The following is an 18,556-nucleotide window of genomic DNA, read 5'->3' on the forward strand; positions in this document are numbered from 1 at the left end:
ACAAACGTTCGCCAATTCATCATATAATTCTCAATTTTTGAAGATATAATTCTCTGTTGCATTAAAATGAATTATATACTTTTATGGGGTTTGTCATGGAAACAATGCATTGTTTCAGTTGCCAATAGCTTTTGAAAAGGAAAAGGAAGTAGGTTCTGATGGCAGCAAAGCTTGTGGAACGGCCGAAAATGTTTACTCAGTGATTTAAACGATTATTTTTGTTAATTGTTTAATAAAATAAATAAAATTTGTACCTATAATTCTCTCTCTCTCTCTCTCTCTCTCTCTCTCTCTCTCTCTCTCTCCAGACATATAAATTTCTGCACAATATTTGCATATCTAGATATCTCATGGTCAATAACTCATAAACACCCATACTATCTACACTCTCTCTCTCTCTCTCTCTGTATGTGTGTGTGTGTGTGTTTGTGTGTGTATGCGTGCTGTACGTCTTTGTAAGAGAGAGCAAGTCAGCTTATTAACAACCGCCGTATTTCTATTTGGATGACTTGGGTAGTAATTTATTCGTTAAATACGACGGCCACATTCCTCTCAAGTAAGAAAAACAATGACTCTGCTTTACGTCAGAGAAAACTGGTATGGCCAAAGCTTATAACTCGTGAAGATAAGAGACTCTTGACACTGACGCAGTCATGGGTATACATTTACCTGCTGTCTAAACAATACGAGCTGGCCCACCACTGAAACAAAACATATAGCCTACCCAAAAACTAATAAGTACCCGGACGCCTACTGGGAACATCTGGTTCGGAAGGTTCCGAGTCATGTGAGGGTCACGCAGCTTTTTGCTCGCTCTTGTTTTCGATCGTGTGGCTTTTGTGCTTTCCAGATGCGACGGTATGACTGAGGATGTGGACTTAATGGCCTCATTAACGGCGCAAACGTTCCCGAAGCACCAGTCATCACATATAATTCTCTCCTTACGTCGTGGTCGGGGCGGTTTAACTGGAAGAAAGGGCGTTTCGCGGTTGAGAAAAATATTCTGAGATTAGATGTACGTTGATTAACAGATTTCAGCAGCCGTTTGTTTAGGATTCATACAGGTCCCCGGAAAAGCATGATTAACCGGTGGCGCAGTGATAAACTACTAATCAGGTTGGCCAATAAACATGACGTTCCAAGCTGATGACTGGCGTGGTTTTTCAAGCAGAACGCTTGTTAGTGATCCCAGGTCCAGCAAAACTTTACTGAACTCAAACCAACGGTAAGTATGGCATTGCCGGGACCAAATTACTCCTTCTTCTTCTTCTTCCTCCTCCTCTTCTTCTTCTTCTTCTTCTTCTTCTTCTTCTTCTTCTTCTTGTTTCGACGGTACCACAGCCTGAAGTAGAAGAACCTGAATCCAGACGACGAATGATTCCACGGATTTCTGATTGAATATTTCAATAACAGACCTCCCGCATTCCCCACACTATCCTTTTTCCAATGTGAATATTGGCCAGTTGCTGACCAACATCGCTGATCCTGAAAAGCGAACTATAAGGAAAGTAGAAAAGATCCTGTATAAGATAAATTCGCATAATACAGCCATCCTTTTTAATAAGACCCGTTTAAGAGAGGGTCTATTTCCTTCGTATTATTATTATTATTATTATTATTATTATTATTATTATTATTATTATTATTGTTAAACAAAATGGCAGTTTCAACAGCATTTATTTTATATAGTAAACGCTCAATTCGTCTTATTACTTGTTTTTCTTGCGCGGGAATGGTTGCAAGCAATTGACCAATATTCATATCCGGTGGTTTAGTGATGTGTAGGAGGTAGTTCTCGTGGAATGTCGACTAGTTTCGCCCTCCTCGTTAGGGCATCATTCAGGACAGGATCGCAACCATTCCAGCGCAAGAAAAGCAATTGATCAGACGAACTGAGCGTTTACTATATAAAATAAATGCTGTTGAAACTGTCATTTTGTTTAACAAAACCTGTATTAAAGAAGGTCTTTTTCCTATTATTATTATTATTATTATTATTATTATTATTATTATTATTATTATTATTTCAACGAGACTAATGAGCCTCAAGGATTGATTCCGAAGTGAGAGGTGATAAATGGAGGAATTAACCGTCACAAAAGGTGGAAAGCCAGTTGGGAAAATGTCACAGCCTAAAGACGAAACATAAAAGGCAAAGCTCGGCCTTAAGGAAGGAAGATGCAGAGAAACTTCAGCTCCGTCTACAGTGTACCACATAAGGAGCAATGTGAGTGGTAACCCCTTACGGAGACCAGACATATTTTACATATCTTATATATTCACGTATATAGAAATACTTCAGAGTTTTCCATTTAGAATTGTGATTAGTGTTATTTTCTTTTTATTTTGAAATGTGGGAAATGAATTCAGATATGCAAAATCAGTAATCGTAATTAAGTAAATAAGCTTCATACTGTAACGTACCAGTATCTATATGCATTTATTGTGGATAGTATTTACATCTATGCAACCCTACATACAAAATATATGTAAATATATATATATATATATATATATATATATATATATATATACATATCTATATATATATATATATATATATATATATATATATATATGTATGTATATATATTATATATATATATATATATATATATATATATATATATATATATATATATATATATATATATATATATATATATATATAACACTGGTAATCTTCTTAGACACGAAGGTATGTTATTTAGTTGTATTCCAGATAGGAAAATGAAAGGCGTTTTTGTGAGAATATGCCCAACTTATATATGTATATATATATATATATATATATATATATATATATATATATATATATATATATATATATATATATATATATATATATATATTCCTTGAGAAAAGTGAAATACCATAATACAAGGTCTTTTGCCTTTACCCTGAAGCATTTTCAAGCAAAACACACACAATGGAACAAAATATTACAACGAGGTCTTGATTTTATGAACAACAACTATAACTAAAAGAGTATATGATCGCTTCAACGCATACGAAGGTCATTGCGTTTGGGATAACTCTTCCGACGAGGAACAGCAAGCAGTCCAGGATTAACTCAAGCACTGGGTAAACCAATAAGGCAAAGGATACTGATGAGGTTTACTGAGATTCTTTAGTTTCCTTTTAAAATCGCTTTCAAAGATCCTACACAAAATGGGGTAAAGGATATATAGACCTAGGTTTACATTTATATATTTTTCTTTGATTGGTGTATTCATGCTCATACTAAGAGTATCCTGGAAACAATATTTTTACATTTTATTATTATACTACAATGGGATCAATCAATTTAGTGTGTTTTATACTTATGTTCACAAAAAGAGTACTCTTTCGCCCAATCCTAACTACATTTATTATGACATTTAATTCATTAGGTGTCTGACTCAAATAAAAGGGATTACAATCCATACAAGGCGCTTAATAAAAAGCTGGATATTTTCAACATTGATTTAATGGGCTCAAAGCCAGTAAAGTAAAATAGTCGCAGAGTTATCTTAGATAATCCTGGCTTCCTGTCACTTTTATTAAAAATGTAATCACAGCTTTATTGCACGTACCCAAAATATGAGCTGGATAAGTCAAGTCCCTACCCATTTTTCAAATTTTCTATAGTTTGTTACCAATAAATTCACTACATGGTGTCACTATATGAGTGTAATGTAATGTATTAGATAAAATTGTCATTTAATTAGATAATAGTATTTGATTGTCTTTGAAGTGATTTCGTTCCTATTTATTTGTGAATCAGTTGTTGTTTGGTCTTTATATACGAGTATGTATATGTGTATGTATACATATATATATATATATATATATATATATATATATATATATATATATATATATATATATATATATGTGTGTGTGTGTGTGTGTGTGTCTGTCAAACTGTTTCATGGTACTGACATTAGAGTTCATGAGCCTGTTATATTAATGATAACAGTTTTTTTTTTTTATTGCTAATATCCGTCCATCATGTACAGTTGTTGTGAATAGATAATCTACTGCATATTCATAGCTTATATGATTATGCATTACAGTATGCGCTATACAGTTTAAAGATCTAGATTCACATTTCATTACGAGATTCAGTTTCGTACAATTGTCCTCGCAATGATGGTCGTTGTTTAATGCATTTATTGTTCCACTGTCTTTAAGAATGTCAGTGTCCAACCATCTGACGTTTCATACCGTTATAGTGATCTAATATTCTGTCAATCTGTTTTGAACAATGTTTGGAGACTTCTTTGACTGCATTGCAAAAGAAAAAAATAGATAATAAAAATTGTAATTTGGTTTGTTGCTTACTTGCTTTGCACCATGCTTTGTTATGCATTGCATAACATTTCACGCTGACGCATCTAAATTATTTCCGAATTATTAGTACCTTTCAGTATTACTGAACTTTCTTCAGAGAGAGAGAGAGAGAGAAGGAGTGATATTGCCATTACTGCTTCTACTACTGATACAGTAATTACACTACTGGTATATTAACCAATACATATAGCATTCAATACAATTATTCCAACAATCAAATGAGTATCAAAGCTTCAAAGTTCACACGAAACCGAGGCGAACAATTGAACATATGCATTACCTCGTTATGGGAGAGCCGCACTAAGAAGAATGTCTCTATCGTACTACAGATTGAGATAAGAGGCTCACACGAAGACACGTACAGCGTTATGTCGTTATCATAGTGTATTGTGGATTGTCTTGCTTATCTCTCAATCTTATAATTTATTCGTCACTCTTACTTCAGTGCAAGTAGAGGTAAGGCCTAAATCATACCGCTGTGATCCTCGGGAAGATTGAAATTCGCGAAAATTGCTTGTAAATGGTTGGACTGAGCGCTTGCTCAGGGTAAACAAACTTGCAATCATCATGACTAGACGTTTTTCAGTGGCTCTTGCGAACATTGCTCATAATTAGCGTTATGTGTACAAATGGGTATTCGAAGTGCTGGTATTTTCAATAAATAGTGAATTTTTACCGTTTAAGATCATAAGAATTAGAATACCTATGAAGTATTTTCTTTCAGGGCAAGTAGGTTACTTTATCAAAGAAAATGGGTATGAATAGGAAAAGCAGTGACTAAGGTAAACTAACTTAGATTCCTGCATTTTATCTGCATGAAGGTAATGTACTGAAGTTCTTTCAACACATACAAACACACACACACACACACACACACACACACACACATATATATATATATATATATATATATATATATATATATATATATATATATATATATATATATATATATATATACATGAACGATATTACTGTACTCCAATACCATTACTTGATAATGGAGTTTTTATGCTGGGCGCTTCAGTCGTTCTTGATATACTTGATAAGAAAATCTTACTAAAATCTAATACAAATTTACTGTTACCGAGATATTTGCTATCTTTTGTTTATGTTTTGACATTCATTACCATGAAGCTGTTACGAAACACGCCGTTCATGAGAGTGGATGTGGTATTAAAGTAAAAATTTATATACTATATATTATATATATATATATATATATATATATATATATATATATATATATATATATATATATATATATATATATATATATATGATGTGTGTGGGTGTGTCTATATTTGTCTTGCATTCTTCAGTCAAGGGTGACGCGTTTTGTGTAATCGTTAAAATAATATATATACCAAATATTTCGACGTTTGGCCTTAAAGATTGATAACACTAAGCCTAATTTTAAAATTATGACAATTTTTGCCTCTCAGAATCATAAGTGACTACAAAAGAAAGACAAAACAGCGTCTACGAAGCCCAAGAATGTGTTTGGCTTCCTTGTAACCCACTTAAGTTTAATTTCACCTTAACTGGCCTAAGCGTTCTTCCTAAGTCAGAATATTCTCCTTATGCAACAGGTGGTGAGGACTAACTGTGAAAATACCCAACAGTAACCAAGGTTCAAAGATAACCAACGAGATTCATCAGCAAAATAAGAACTCATTCTTGTATACTTGAAAATATCAGAGGCAGAAGTCTTTCCATAGATGTTGAATTTCGATACCCTTAAACCACATATATATATATATATATATATATATATATATATATATATATATATATATACATATATATATATATATATATATATATATATATATATATATATATATATATATATATATATACATATATATATGTATATGCATATATATATATGTATATATACATACATACACACATACACACACATACACACACACTAACTTTACTTCAGAGATATCTGAATTTTGAACAGTTATGTTTTGACTTCTCAGTTTTAATTAAAAATTCTTTCAAGAGGTTAATAACAAAATCCAAAATTTGCTTTGCGCATGTAAAATCAACATCTACACTTGAAACCCAGTTAAATCAAAACCCATTTAAATCAGAAACTGATTTACTTTAGTAAATTATGCAATCCTTTATGTAAACAAAATGGGGTAAATTTTTACTTTGATATCAGCACCAATCACATGAACTCTGTGTTACGCACCAATAGGCAGGAACTTTTCAACATAAAGACGGCTGATACTCTCATTAAAGATAAATTTGCGAGAGTTGAGTATGCTTCTATTAAGAGTATCACAGAGACTTAAGAACAAAGCAAAAATGTCCAGTATCATCAGCTGGTATTAGATTTAAAAAAATAAAAATTGTGAAATAAAGGTTAAGGCTTTGTCATACCGACGTTCTCGTTTCTTATTGTCAGTGAAACACTCTTTTGCGCTCCCTGTGGAGAATTGGAAAAGTTTAGTCATATATACACCAATTTCTACTTGAGATAAAAAAGCTGTTATATTCATTTATAGAATTAACAGTTTTCATGCCAAAGCGAGATCAAAATTTAATTGAAAAGACATTCTCTCTCTCTCTCTCTCTCTCTCTCTCTCTCTCTCTCTCTCTCTCTCTCTCTCTCTCTCTCTCACCTTTATAATAATTGTAGCTTTCATGCAGCCTTAAATGGATTGTGTGCTCTCTTAGTAAATCATCTGTGCTTAACCTCGTATGGAGATAGTGCTATCAGTGGACCTCATGTGGTACACTGTTAGCATTACTGTAGAGTCTGCAGCGTCCTTCGGCACCTAGCTGCACCCATAATTTAGTCGTTTATTCTATATTAATTCCTACTTTCATTCTTCAGTCTTGCTGGCCAACCTCTCAAATTAGTACTGCTTAGTGCAAGACCTCATTTATTTTCAGGATCCGTCTTATCTTACTATCCAACCAATCCAACTCACTTTCCACTTTTTTTTTTTTTTTTTTTAGCACTGACTGGCTGAAGTTACCCAATGTTTGACTTTCTAGCCTTAAATGCTTGAATCCAGTCTTTGCTTGACTTTTTTTAATTCATTTTCCTAACGTCTTAAATGAAATTTTCAGTAAAATATCAGTAACATTTATTACATTTACTATATTGTTATAAATAAAGGTCAACCATGAAGGTTTCAGTGAATTACTCTTTAAAAATTGATGACCAGTTTATAATTTTCTCGAGCTTGAAACGAGATACTGCTTGCACAGATATTTTTCTTAGATATTCAAGTAGTCTGCGCAGTAGTAATAGACATGGGCAACCATGAACATTACAACTAATTACAGTGTACAAAGATGCTAATTCAGCTTTAACTTAAACTAATGATTACAGAGTATGCTTATTCAAATATTTTTTCTTAAACTTTTCTTAAATTTTCCAAGAGTGTTGGTTATGAAAGTGGATATATACAGTAACTTTGAAGGATAACGACGACTTTACTTAAACACTCCAATCTATGATTTTATGACGGTAATAAATTCAACAGTTATGTTGATTTAAGCCGGCCTTATGCCAGCACGAGCTCTTGCATGTTACGAGCAATCCGTAAAAAGCACGGGAAACTAATCTTGTGTTCTTTTGCCCTTTTCCTACCTAGGAGGACTTGCACCATCATGGCTGACGACGGCTCAAGATGGCTGCGCAAAGCGACCGACTTGGAACGCTTGTTTGAAATTGGGCATCAGATGAAGGTGTATTTGACCCACTATACCCTCGACCTTGCCTCTGCGGAGCCCTTGGATGAAGCTTTCTTCAGAAAAGCTTTGACACACCTGTATAGGTAAGGAGGAAGGAGTATGAAAAGCACTTTTAACCAGTAATGTGTACATATATGTTTGTATTTTGTACGTCTCTGATCAAGTTTGTTATATTAACTCCAAAGGTAATAGAATAGTTTTCTGAAAATATAGATCCCATTATCTTATGTTTCTTCAGGTGTACAGAAACATAGTCATTACAGACTGGTATGGACTTCTGAAATGTAATAACCTTTTTCTTGTAAGTTATTCCCAAGGTACAGTAAATTTCCATATTATAAAGAGAATTAAAGTACATAAGAAAAGGAAGAGAAAAAAAATTAACACATAAATTCCCCTTGAAACTGTCCTCTTGATCTTAGATATATGTGTCAACCTGGACAATCCCGTTTTTTCGTCTCCAACAACAAACCTATTCCCTTTCTTTATTTCCACAACCTGAAATGGACCCTCAAACTTAGGCCCTAACTTATAATTCAACTGATTCCTGACATTTATTTTCACAAAAACCCTGTCACATACAGCAACTTTAACACTGTGAGACTTAGAATTGCTCCTGTCAACCATTTCCTGCGTCTCCAACTCAAGGCTCCTGACTCAAGATTCCTAGCGAGGCGTGCATATCTCTCCTTAGCAGTGTAGACCAACGATCTAACCGTATCATCACAACGAGACGGAATAGTTAACAAATCGAACGCGCCTTGCGCTGGACAACCCAACACCGCGTCAACGAGAGACATAGCAATAGTATCGCTAACCATAGTATTAATGCTATGCCGGACCTGTGCGGTATACCGATCCCAATTCACTTCATTACCCCCTACAGTGATTTTGAGAGCCTCAAGTACCTTCCTGTTGGCCCGTTCACATAACCCATTGACTTCTGGTCTATACAGAATAATAGTTACTTTCCGAATTCCCATAGCCTCCGCAAGACACTCTAACGTCTTATTCACAAATTCTCTCCCATTATCTGTAATAAATATCTCAGGAACCCCATAACGACAAATATACCCATTAGAAAATGCAACCGCTACCTCCTCCGCTGTCTTATGCTTCAAAGGGAAAATCACTACAAACCTAGTTAATTCATCCACAATAACCAACAAATGTCTGTGGCCATAACTAGACTCACAGAAATTGGACGGAACATCCATATGGACGCATTGGAAAGGTCTACTGGGGATGGGAAACGAACCCAATTTACACGAAGTAACTCTCGCTGGCTTGCATGCATTGCAAACTGAACATCCCCTCACAAAATCCTCCACTGATGCGTGCATGTTCTTCCAAAAAAACTTCCATCATATATCTTGATAAGTCTTCTCCATACCCAAATGTGGACTACCAACCTACAATGAACAGTATCCAAAACCTGAATGTAGTAGGCTGTTTGGGACAACTATCTACGTTGTATCTCCTTTATCCTCACTACTCCTCAGCTTACATTTAATTTTCCCAACTAACAAAGTACCCTCTAACTCTAGACCCGCAATGCTAACAATGGGAAATCAAAAGATGAGGAACTGGGACTAATTACACCTTTCCCTTTCCACTTACTGACCTCTTGCTCTACCTGTTCCCTAACCTTAAAAGGAACCCTATACTAAGGGACAAAACTAGGCTTAGTCTTATCCTCCAAATGAACCTTGCTTCCTGGACATCCTGGAGAATTCTGTCCTACTGCAGTAGGCACATTGCAGTGTTGCAAGCAATATGTAAATGTAGCTGAATTCCTAAGGAACCAAAATTTGTAGTCCAAGAGCCCCTGGCTAACCGTTGTGCTGATAAATTTTATCATTAATTTTCTCCTTGAAAGCTGACTCAGTATTTTGTCGTGCTGATAAATTTTATCATTGATTTTCTGTATTGAGAGTTGAATCAGTACTTTGTTATTTGCAATGCCATAATCTGTGTGCAGTAAAGTAGAATGTTGTATTGATCAGAACTTTCAATTGGCGGCATACCATTAATCTTATATGTGATTCTGTCAGTTCATGTGTATTATGGTGTTTACGGATGTTCACGGTGACTGTTGTTCAAGGCTTATCCTAATCCATATTGCATTAAAGTAACCAACCTGTGTCCAACCATAATATATATATATATATATATATATATATATATATATATATATTATATGTATACAGTATATATATGTGTATATATATATATATATATATATATATATATATATATATATATATATATATATATATATATATATATATATATATATATATATATATATATCACACATTATGTAATGTGTGATAAATGAATCACGTACAAAAGTGATAATAATCATCATATATATATATATATATATATATATATATATATATATATATATATATATATATATATATATTTGTGTGTGTGTGTAAGTGTATGTATGCATTATGTATATAACTGAATCACGAAAATATGGAAGATGATGAATATATAAATAAAGACAAAATCCACCTCCTTGTATAATAATCTTTTAATTGTCCCGGCCTTGCTTCTGACGGTTGATCTTAATCCTTTGTAAAACCTCTTAAAAATTCAACCCTGTTTTGGCAGTTGTGCTAATACTTCAGTTGTGTTGGATTCCAGGTACATATTTTTTCCTATGCAATCCCCATCTATCATTTACATGAGCTTTCTTTGTAAACTTACTTTTATATTTCTTCAGTCTGCTAAGTAAAGGACGACAGTCGAAAGACCTCGCAGCACTCCAGATTTTGTCTTTATTTATGTTATATATATATACATTTGTGTGTGTGCATTTGGTATTTTATCTTTCGTAACTTGATAGCTGAAATAGTTTTTGCACTAAAATTTGCATTTAATGATGAATTTTCTTGTGATTTCACAGGAAAGTTCCAGTCCTGAGAGTGTGCCTCCGGGAGAGGGACTCGGAACTATGGCTGCTTGAAATGGAGAAATGCATCGTTGATCTGCAGGTAAATTACTTTGCACGTAGCCTAACAGCCTACATCAAATATAATCAGCTAAGTTTCACTGTATCAAGATCCACCACTTGACTTACGCCCTATCGAGGTTATTTGAGAAGTAACTGTGAAGACATTTTCTGACAGACGGGTTCTCGGTAAGAAACTTTATGTAAACGTTTCAGTAAAAAAAAAAGGTTTATATTCTGTGAATTCTTGGCAACCTGGGGATCTAAAGCATAACGTTATTCTTTGAAGAACTATTCTTTGGAGCAGAATTCTTGATTTCATTGCGGACTTAAACTTTAGCTTCGTTCATTTTTAATTTGTATGGAAAATTTCTGGATTTGTTTTAAGTGTTCTCAATAAGAATTCCTCCTGTTGATCAGTATGTTTTATTCCAGTGTGTAACTGCATAGCCTAACTTGCCCATAGCTCACCAGTTAATTGATCAAAGTACTCATTCCTTCAAACTAAAAGCTTTCAGTGATGACAATGTACAAAACTTTTTGCTTTGATTTCGTGATGACAAGCTGAGTACAAAATTTTTTCCTATGACAATCCCAAAACATCTGATCATTTACAAAACTTTTAAAGCTTTCTTTGTACAAAACTTTTATTTTATACAAAATTTCTTTGATTTCGTGATGACAAGTACAAAACTTTTCTGCTGATGACAAAGCACAAAACTTTTAAAAGCTTTGATTTCGTGATGACAATCGAGTACAAAACTTTTAAAAACTTTGATTTTGTTATGACAATGCCAGTGTTTGAATTCTGATGACAATGCCGAGCACAAAACTTTTAAAAGCTTTGTCTTGACAATTTACAAAACTTTTAAAACTTTGATTTTGTTATGACAATACAAAACTTTTAAACTTTGAATTCCTGATGACAATTTACAAAACTTTTAAAAGCTTTGATTTCGTGATGTGTACAAAACTTTTAAAAGTATTTGATGACAATATACAAAACTTTTAAACGCTTTATCTTTCGATGTACAAAACTTTTAAATGCTTTGATTTCGTGATGACAATGCCGAGTACAAAACTTTAAGATTTTTTTGACACTACAAAACTTTTAAATGCTTTGATTTAATGACAATGTACAAAACTTTTAAATCTTTGTGATTTCAATGCCGAGTACAAAACTTTTAAATGTTCCAGTACAAAACTTTTAAATGCTTTGATTTGTGTACAAAACTTTTAAACGCTTTGATTTCGTGATGACAATGCCGAGTACAAAACTTTTAAATGCTTTGATTTCGTCATGACGATTGTACAAAACTTTTAAATGGATTTCGTGATGAATGCAAAACTTTTTCGCTTTGATTTCGTGATGACAATGCCGAGTACAAAACTTTTAAATGCTTTGATTTCATGATGACAATGCCGAGTACAAAACAGCCGATACATCAAAACTTTTAAAAGCTTTGATAATGACAATGCTACCAAAAATTTTAAAAGCTTTGACTGTGACGATCAGTACAAAACTTTTAAAAGCTTTGGTTTCGTGATGACAATTTTAAAAGCTTTGATTTTTTTTTTTTTTTTGATTTCCAAGGCCCACTTTCAAACGCTTTGATTTCATGATGACGCCCAAAACTTTTAAAAGCTTTGATTTATGATGACAATGAGTACAAAAATTTTAAAGCTTTGATTTCTGATGCGAGTACAAAACTTTAAAACTTTGGTTTTTTCAAGTACAAAACTTTAAAAGACGGGTTCTCAGTACAAAACTTTTAAAACTTTGATTGTAAATGTTTCTTTGTAAAAAAAAACTTTTAAATGCTTTTTGTGACAATTACAAAACTTTTAGATGCTTTGATTCAATTGGCAAAACTTTTAAAAGCTTTGGGATGACAATGCCGAGTACAAAACTTTTAGATGCTTTGATTTCATGACAATGTTACTTTTTCTTTGATTTCGTGATGACAATGCCGAGTACAAAACTTTTAGACTTTGATTTGTGATGACAATGCCGAGTACAAAACTTTAGATGCTTTGATTTCTTGACAATTCAAAACATTGATTTCATGATGACTACAAAACTTTTTAGATGCTTTGATTTCGTTGACATTCATTTTTAATTTTATGACAATGCCGAGTACAAAACCTTTAAATCTTTGATTTCGTGATGACAATGTCGAGTACAAAACTTTTGTGATTGACAATGTTTTAAATGCTTTGATTTCGTGATGACAATGCCGAGCACAAAATTTTAAATCTTGATTTCGATCAAAACTTTTAAACGTGATTTTGTTTTCCAAAACTTTTAAACGCTTTGATTTGTGTGAAATGCATACAAAACTTTTAAACTCTTCGATTTCGTGATGACAATGCCGAGCACAAAACTTTTAAACGCTTCGAGTTCAATCAGTTAATTGATTTCACAATGCTCAAAACTTTTTCCTTCAAACTACAAAACTTTTTTAAATGCTTTGATTTCGTGATGACAATGCCGAGTACAAAACTTTTAGATGCTTTGATTTCGTGATGACAATGTCGAGTACAAAACTTTTATGCTTTTTTCATGATGACAACGATGTACAAAACTTTTTCTTTGAAATTGATGACAATGTCAATACAAAACTTTTAAAAGCCGTGATGACAATGCCAGTACAAAACTTTTAGATGAATGATGACAATGTCGAGTACAAAATGCTGATTTTATCAAGAGTACAAAACGTCTTTGATTTATTGACAATGTTTGCTTTGATTTCGTGATGAAATGGATACAAAACTTTTAAATGCTTTGATGATGACAATGCCGAGTACAAAACTTTTAGATGGTGATTTGACAATCGAGTACAAAACTTTTAAAAGCTTTGAGTCTGCCGAGTTAAATGCTTTGATTTCGTGATGACAATGCCGAGTTTTTTTTTGATTTCGTGATGACAATGCCGAGTACAAAACTTTTAAATGCTTTGATTTCGTGATGACAATGCCGAGTACAAAACTTTTAAATGCTTTGATTTCGTGATGACAATGCCGAGTACAAAACTTTTAAATGCTTTGATTTCGTGATGACAATGCCGAGTACAAAACTTTTAAATGCTTTGAATGATGTCTTTTGCTTTGATTTTTCGTTTTGACAACAGTACAAAAGCTGCGAGTACAAATTTATGATTTTGAGTGTGAACGATGAATCTTGATAATAAATTATCAATTGTCTTTTATACTTATGTCTTAAAAGGTGGTTTATCGAAGTCTCGGTTAAAGGAAATCCGATTTTTTTTAAGAACATTGATCCTATCACTGTTTAATTGTTTGCTTTTTCGTTTTCTACGGGACTACAATTTACTCTCTCTCTCTCTGTGTATATCGATGGGTTTCAAGTCGTTGCAGATTAATTGAAATTTTTATTTGTATATTTCACGTTTTCTTTTTTATAGATTCTAAACCCATTTTGCTTAAAGAAAAATTGTTTTCCCTTCTTATTTCAGTGACTTTGGCAGTGACAGGATTTGATACTTGGACGAAAGTCCATGAGCTCACTTCCTTTTTGTTTTATTTTTATTTTGTGATCATACTCTGTATCCGTATGTATATTCATTTTCATACCTTAAAATTTCATGATTTCTTGGGTCTGTTCACTCGAAGAGCATTTTTGCGCACTTCGAACTGAATTTTCTGGAAGATAATTTAAAGATATTTACTTTTGACACAAACGCTTTACCGGCGGGAGAAACAGTTAAGTCCGTCTTGCTAGAAAGAGAAAAATAGACTTGTCTGCGGCAAGGTGCGCTTAGAAATGTAGAACTAGGGAGGCAGAGTACTAATTTTATAGAGTAGGCCCCTGGGAAACATTTATTCCATGGTCACCTTAGAAGTATTAAAAGATAATAATTTTCTAAAAAAAGTAAAAAAAAAAAAAAAAGGATAAGTAACTACTTGATAAAACAGATTCCTGAAGAATGGCAGAGGAAATAAGGAAAGACGAGCTTTTTGACTCACCGAACAAAACCAAAGTTTTTGTAGCGATAAATTTCCTTTTCAGAAAGTGGGCATTGAATAGTTTTTTCTGATTTTATATTATTCTATACCCTTATGGCTGGTCTTTTGTTCTTTCATTTTTGGTTCCTTTATCTATAATTACCACTTTACAACAGTGAGCTAACATTTTAACCTTTGGTCTTCTACTCGAATATAATGCATGCTGGCAAGGCGTCATTGTTGTACGCTCTGAAAACTCGTTAAAACAAAAACCAAATTTTTATGTGCAAAGCTTTAAGAATTAGCCAGTGTTTCTGATAACTTTCTATTAGTAATTAGGTACTTTATTGCTCTTGTTGATCATATATTTAAATATTAAATTTCATATAAGATATGGAAATCTATCGGCTTAGTAAAGTAGGTAAAGTGAGGAAGAATTTTCGGTGGCAATAATTAGTATTTATCTCCTTTCCGCAGGTCGCCAAGGATGGGATATTGAAGGAGGAGCAGGACAAGATGACTCTTCACACTTACAATTCGGAGGAGGGTCCTCTGTGGTGTGTCAGAGTCCTGCCTCTGGGAAGAAAATCCCCGTCTCTCGAGGACATCAATAAGGAGTTTCTTCATAATTATGCTCTGATATTTGGCATACATCACTCCATATCTGACGGAACTACCAACGTGAAAATATGCAATTTACTCTGTAACATTATGAACGACCTTAAGGGTGGTTTGACAATCGACGATGAAGAGCAATTGGGTGACATCACCGGGGATGCAGAAGCAATGAAGTTGTATGATGAAGAAATTGCCAGATTAAATGAGAACCCTGAACTGGGCATGGAAATAAAGAGAGAACTCGACGAGGGCGCAAAAGTTCGTCCGTTGATCCGACATATTTGTAAGGTCCCATCAGACGTGCCTGTCGTGACTAAAAGTGTCACAGCCATTTTTAACTCTGAGATATCAGATAGATTCTACAGGAAGGCGAAGTCGAAGGGAGTAAGCCTTCACTCTGCCCTTGCGACTCTTATCAACCTTAGTTTCGTCAAGCTGCTACAAGAACATGGCATCAATCAGGATGAATATAATCTGAGAGCTGGACACGACATCAATATCAGGAGATACTACAACTCGGAGAAGTCAGCGAGAGCTCTCGGTATTCATGGACCGCTGTTTGGATACAGATCTGCGTTCTGGGTGCCAAAAGACTTGGTTCCCGTGTTCTGGAAGACTGCCAAGGAGTTCAATACAAGGTTTCACGCGGATTTATCATCACGAAAGGTGTTAACGGTGTCAGCGTACCGGATGACGAATGAAAACACCGACCAGAATTTCAGAGAAATGATGAAGACGGACGGGGAGCCAAATTACTACTACACCATATCGAATATGGGGAATTTGTCTGGGGCGTTATTCGAAGAGGGCCAGCACATGGCTCTGAAGAAACTCACAAGATTCTCCTCTCTTAGGAATGGGAGCTCTTTCATGTGTATCTGTGTCCATACATTCAGGAACCAGTTGAATCTGACATATGCTTATTCGACAAGGTTCTTATCGCGTGACTTTGTTGAAAGGCTTGCAGAACTGTTTGAGATGAATTTGCCGTTAGTTTGTGAACTTTGAGTAAGGCTTTTCTTCCTGAAGCTCTAGACGTTGCGTAATAGAATGAAGTTTTGTTATATGATAAGAAAACAGAGGTGCAATGAAAATGATTTATTTTCGTGTGCAAGATCGTATGTTAAAGGTTTATTTTTTGTTATTAATCCTTTGTGCCATGAATACTGTGTTTTTTATTAGCATAATATCATGGGTATAACATTATTCCCTTTTAAGATGTGAAAACGTGGAGAAGTCATGTAAGATTCAGTTCTTGAAAAAACACTGAGAATTATCCTGGGATTTCAATACCTTCCTAAACGTGTCCCAACATTGGCATTTCAATGTTTTAAGATTTTTTGTTTGTCTTGAACAAGATGAAATTGCAGTGTGGATCATCAGAATATGAGAAAACCAAGTGGCTTAAAGCTTCTTGATTTTCTTAGTTAGCAATAAACGTCTTGAGAAGGCGCAAAACATACGCAAAATATATGCTTCCTTACGAAACAGCACCGAATAAGTAAGAATAATTCTTGAAGTACCGTTAGTTTAATCGGGAAATACTCACTGGGTTTTGATTGGATGCTAACAGTGACTCTAACTGGAATTCTGATCGGTTGTCTCATAGGCATAGCAGCATAATGTCTGTGCAGAAGACGGAAACAAAAAACTATTTGATTTTTTTTTGGTGATACTGCTATTGGAACAATGATGTGTTTGCTGTAAACTCCCCTAACACCATTTTAATTACAAGAAATTTCGACAGACTTCGTTTGAATTTGGGCCATTGTTTCCACAAACTGAGGTAATGTTTATGGAAAGCAGGATTAAACATTAAAAATAACCTTTTAATGATGGCAATCACATGTCTCTTCGTCTCTTAATGTTAGAAATGAATGATTCATTTATGATCATGAGAGGATTAATTATTTAAATCATTGCAGAAGAAAGTTGCTTGACAGTGACATTTGACAACTCTTTCGCACAGTAAAATGCCACTAATTCTTTGAATTACCAATCAAAACAATAATAAATAATACGAAGCAGCCGATGACCTGACGTGTTTACCACGATTGCAACATGAAATTCAGCCAACTATAACATTGCTTGCAACAAAATGACAGTAGAAATACTAAGTTAAAAAAAAAATTCATTTACAAGAGAAACGCCATTGTTTCCATAACCTGAGGTAATGTTTATGAAAAGCAGACGGCTTTAGCAGTAACGCCAAAACATTAAAAATAACCTTTTAGAGAAATGATTTAATGATGGTAATCACAAAGTGTCTGTTCATCTCTTAATACTTTTAGAAATGAAATAAAAATATATGAATGATTCATTTATGATCATGAGAGAAATTTATTCTGCATTTTAATTTAAACCTAAAATATTTTCCCTTGCAATAATTAGAGATGGGGCAATTTCCATCGACAAACTGATACTTAGTAAATCGTGGGTTCTTCTCCACTTTATATATTGCTGTTTGGAAGAAAGTCAAACTGTTGAATTTTTACCTCTTTCTTTTTTTACTGAAATAATTTTTTTTTTTTTTGATGATCGTTTTGACTGAGAGTCCCATCCCAAAGATTCTATACCTGAAAAACTACAATTGCAATAATTTTTGCAGCATGCCACGTTATTGCGTGGTTGTTCACTGCTTATGCCTTAAAGTCTTATTTGAACTGCAATAAGGCGCAGAGTATAGGAAAATAAAAATTATAAAAAAGGTGAAAATCCATTTCATCCATTATGTGAACTTCACAAAAAATAAATGGTTTGCGTCTTTGGCAATTAATATATTTAATTTGCAATTGGTTTGATGTCGTCATTTGGCATGTCTTGAAAATTAAGAAATAAATCAAAATAATTGGCATGCAGGCTTTTTGTTTTTGTTAATTCAAAAAAATCAAAAACCTTATTCAAATTTTTAGTAAGAGACTGAAAACCTTCATTCCAAAAGCAAAG

General features: G+C 33.7%; 1 protein-coding gene across 5 annotated transcripts in view; it reads left to right on the forward strand.

The window, feature by feature from the left end:
- LOC136827457 (uncharacterized) overlaps positions 1-17,953 on the forward strand; it is a 106,030-nt gene extending 88,077 nt beyond the window's left edge. Inside the window, exons 1-5 of one of the 5 annotated variants that reach the window (XM_067085052.1) lie at positions 4,661-4,791; positions 7,962-8,144; positions 10,982-11,069; positions 15,470-17,374; positions 17,510-17,953. In XM_067085052.1, the coding sequence (XP_066941153.1) occupies positions 7,978-8,144; positions 10,982-11,069; positions 15,470-16,618 (1,404 nt within the window). In that variant the 5' untranslated portion in view covers positions 4,661-4,791; positions 7,962-7,977 and the 3' untranslated portion in view covers positions 16,619-17,374; positions 17,510-17,953. Of the gene's footprint in view, positions 1-4,660; positions 4,792-4,883; positions 5,157-7,961; positions 8,145-10,981; positions 11,070-15,469; positions 17,375-17,509 lie in introns of those variants that run through there. The other 4 variants (XM_067085054.1, XM_067085053.1, XM_067085051.1 and 1 more) reach the window with 4 other exon arrangements.
- Positions 17,954-18,556: the final 603 nt, after the last annotated feature.

The sequence above is a fragment of the Macrobrachium rosenbergii genome, chromosome 3, assembly GCF_040412425.1.
Source record: "Macrobrachium rosenbergii isolate ZJJX-2024 chromosome 3, ASM4041242v1, whole genome shotgun sequence".
NCBI lineage: Eukaryota > Metazoa > Arthropoda > Malacostraca > Decapoda > Palaemonidae > Macrobrachium > Macrobrachium rosenbergii.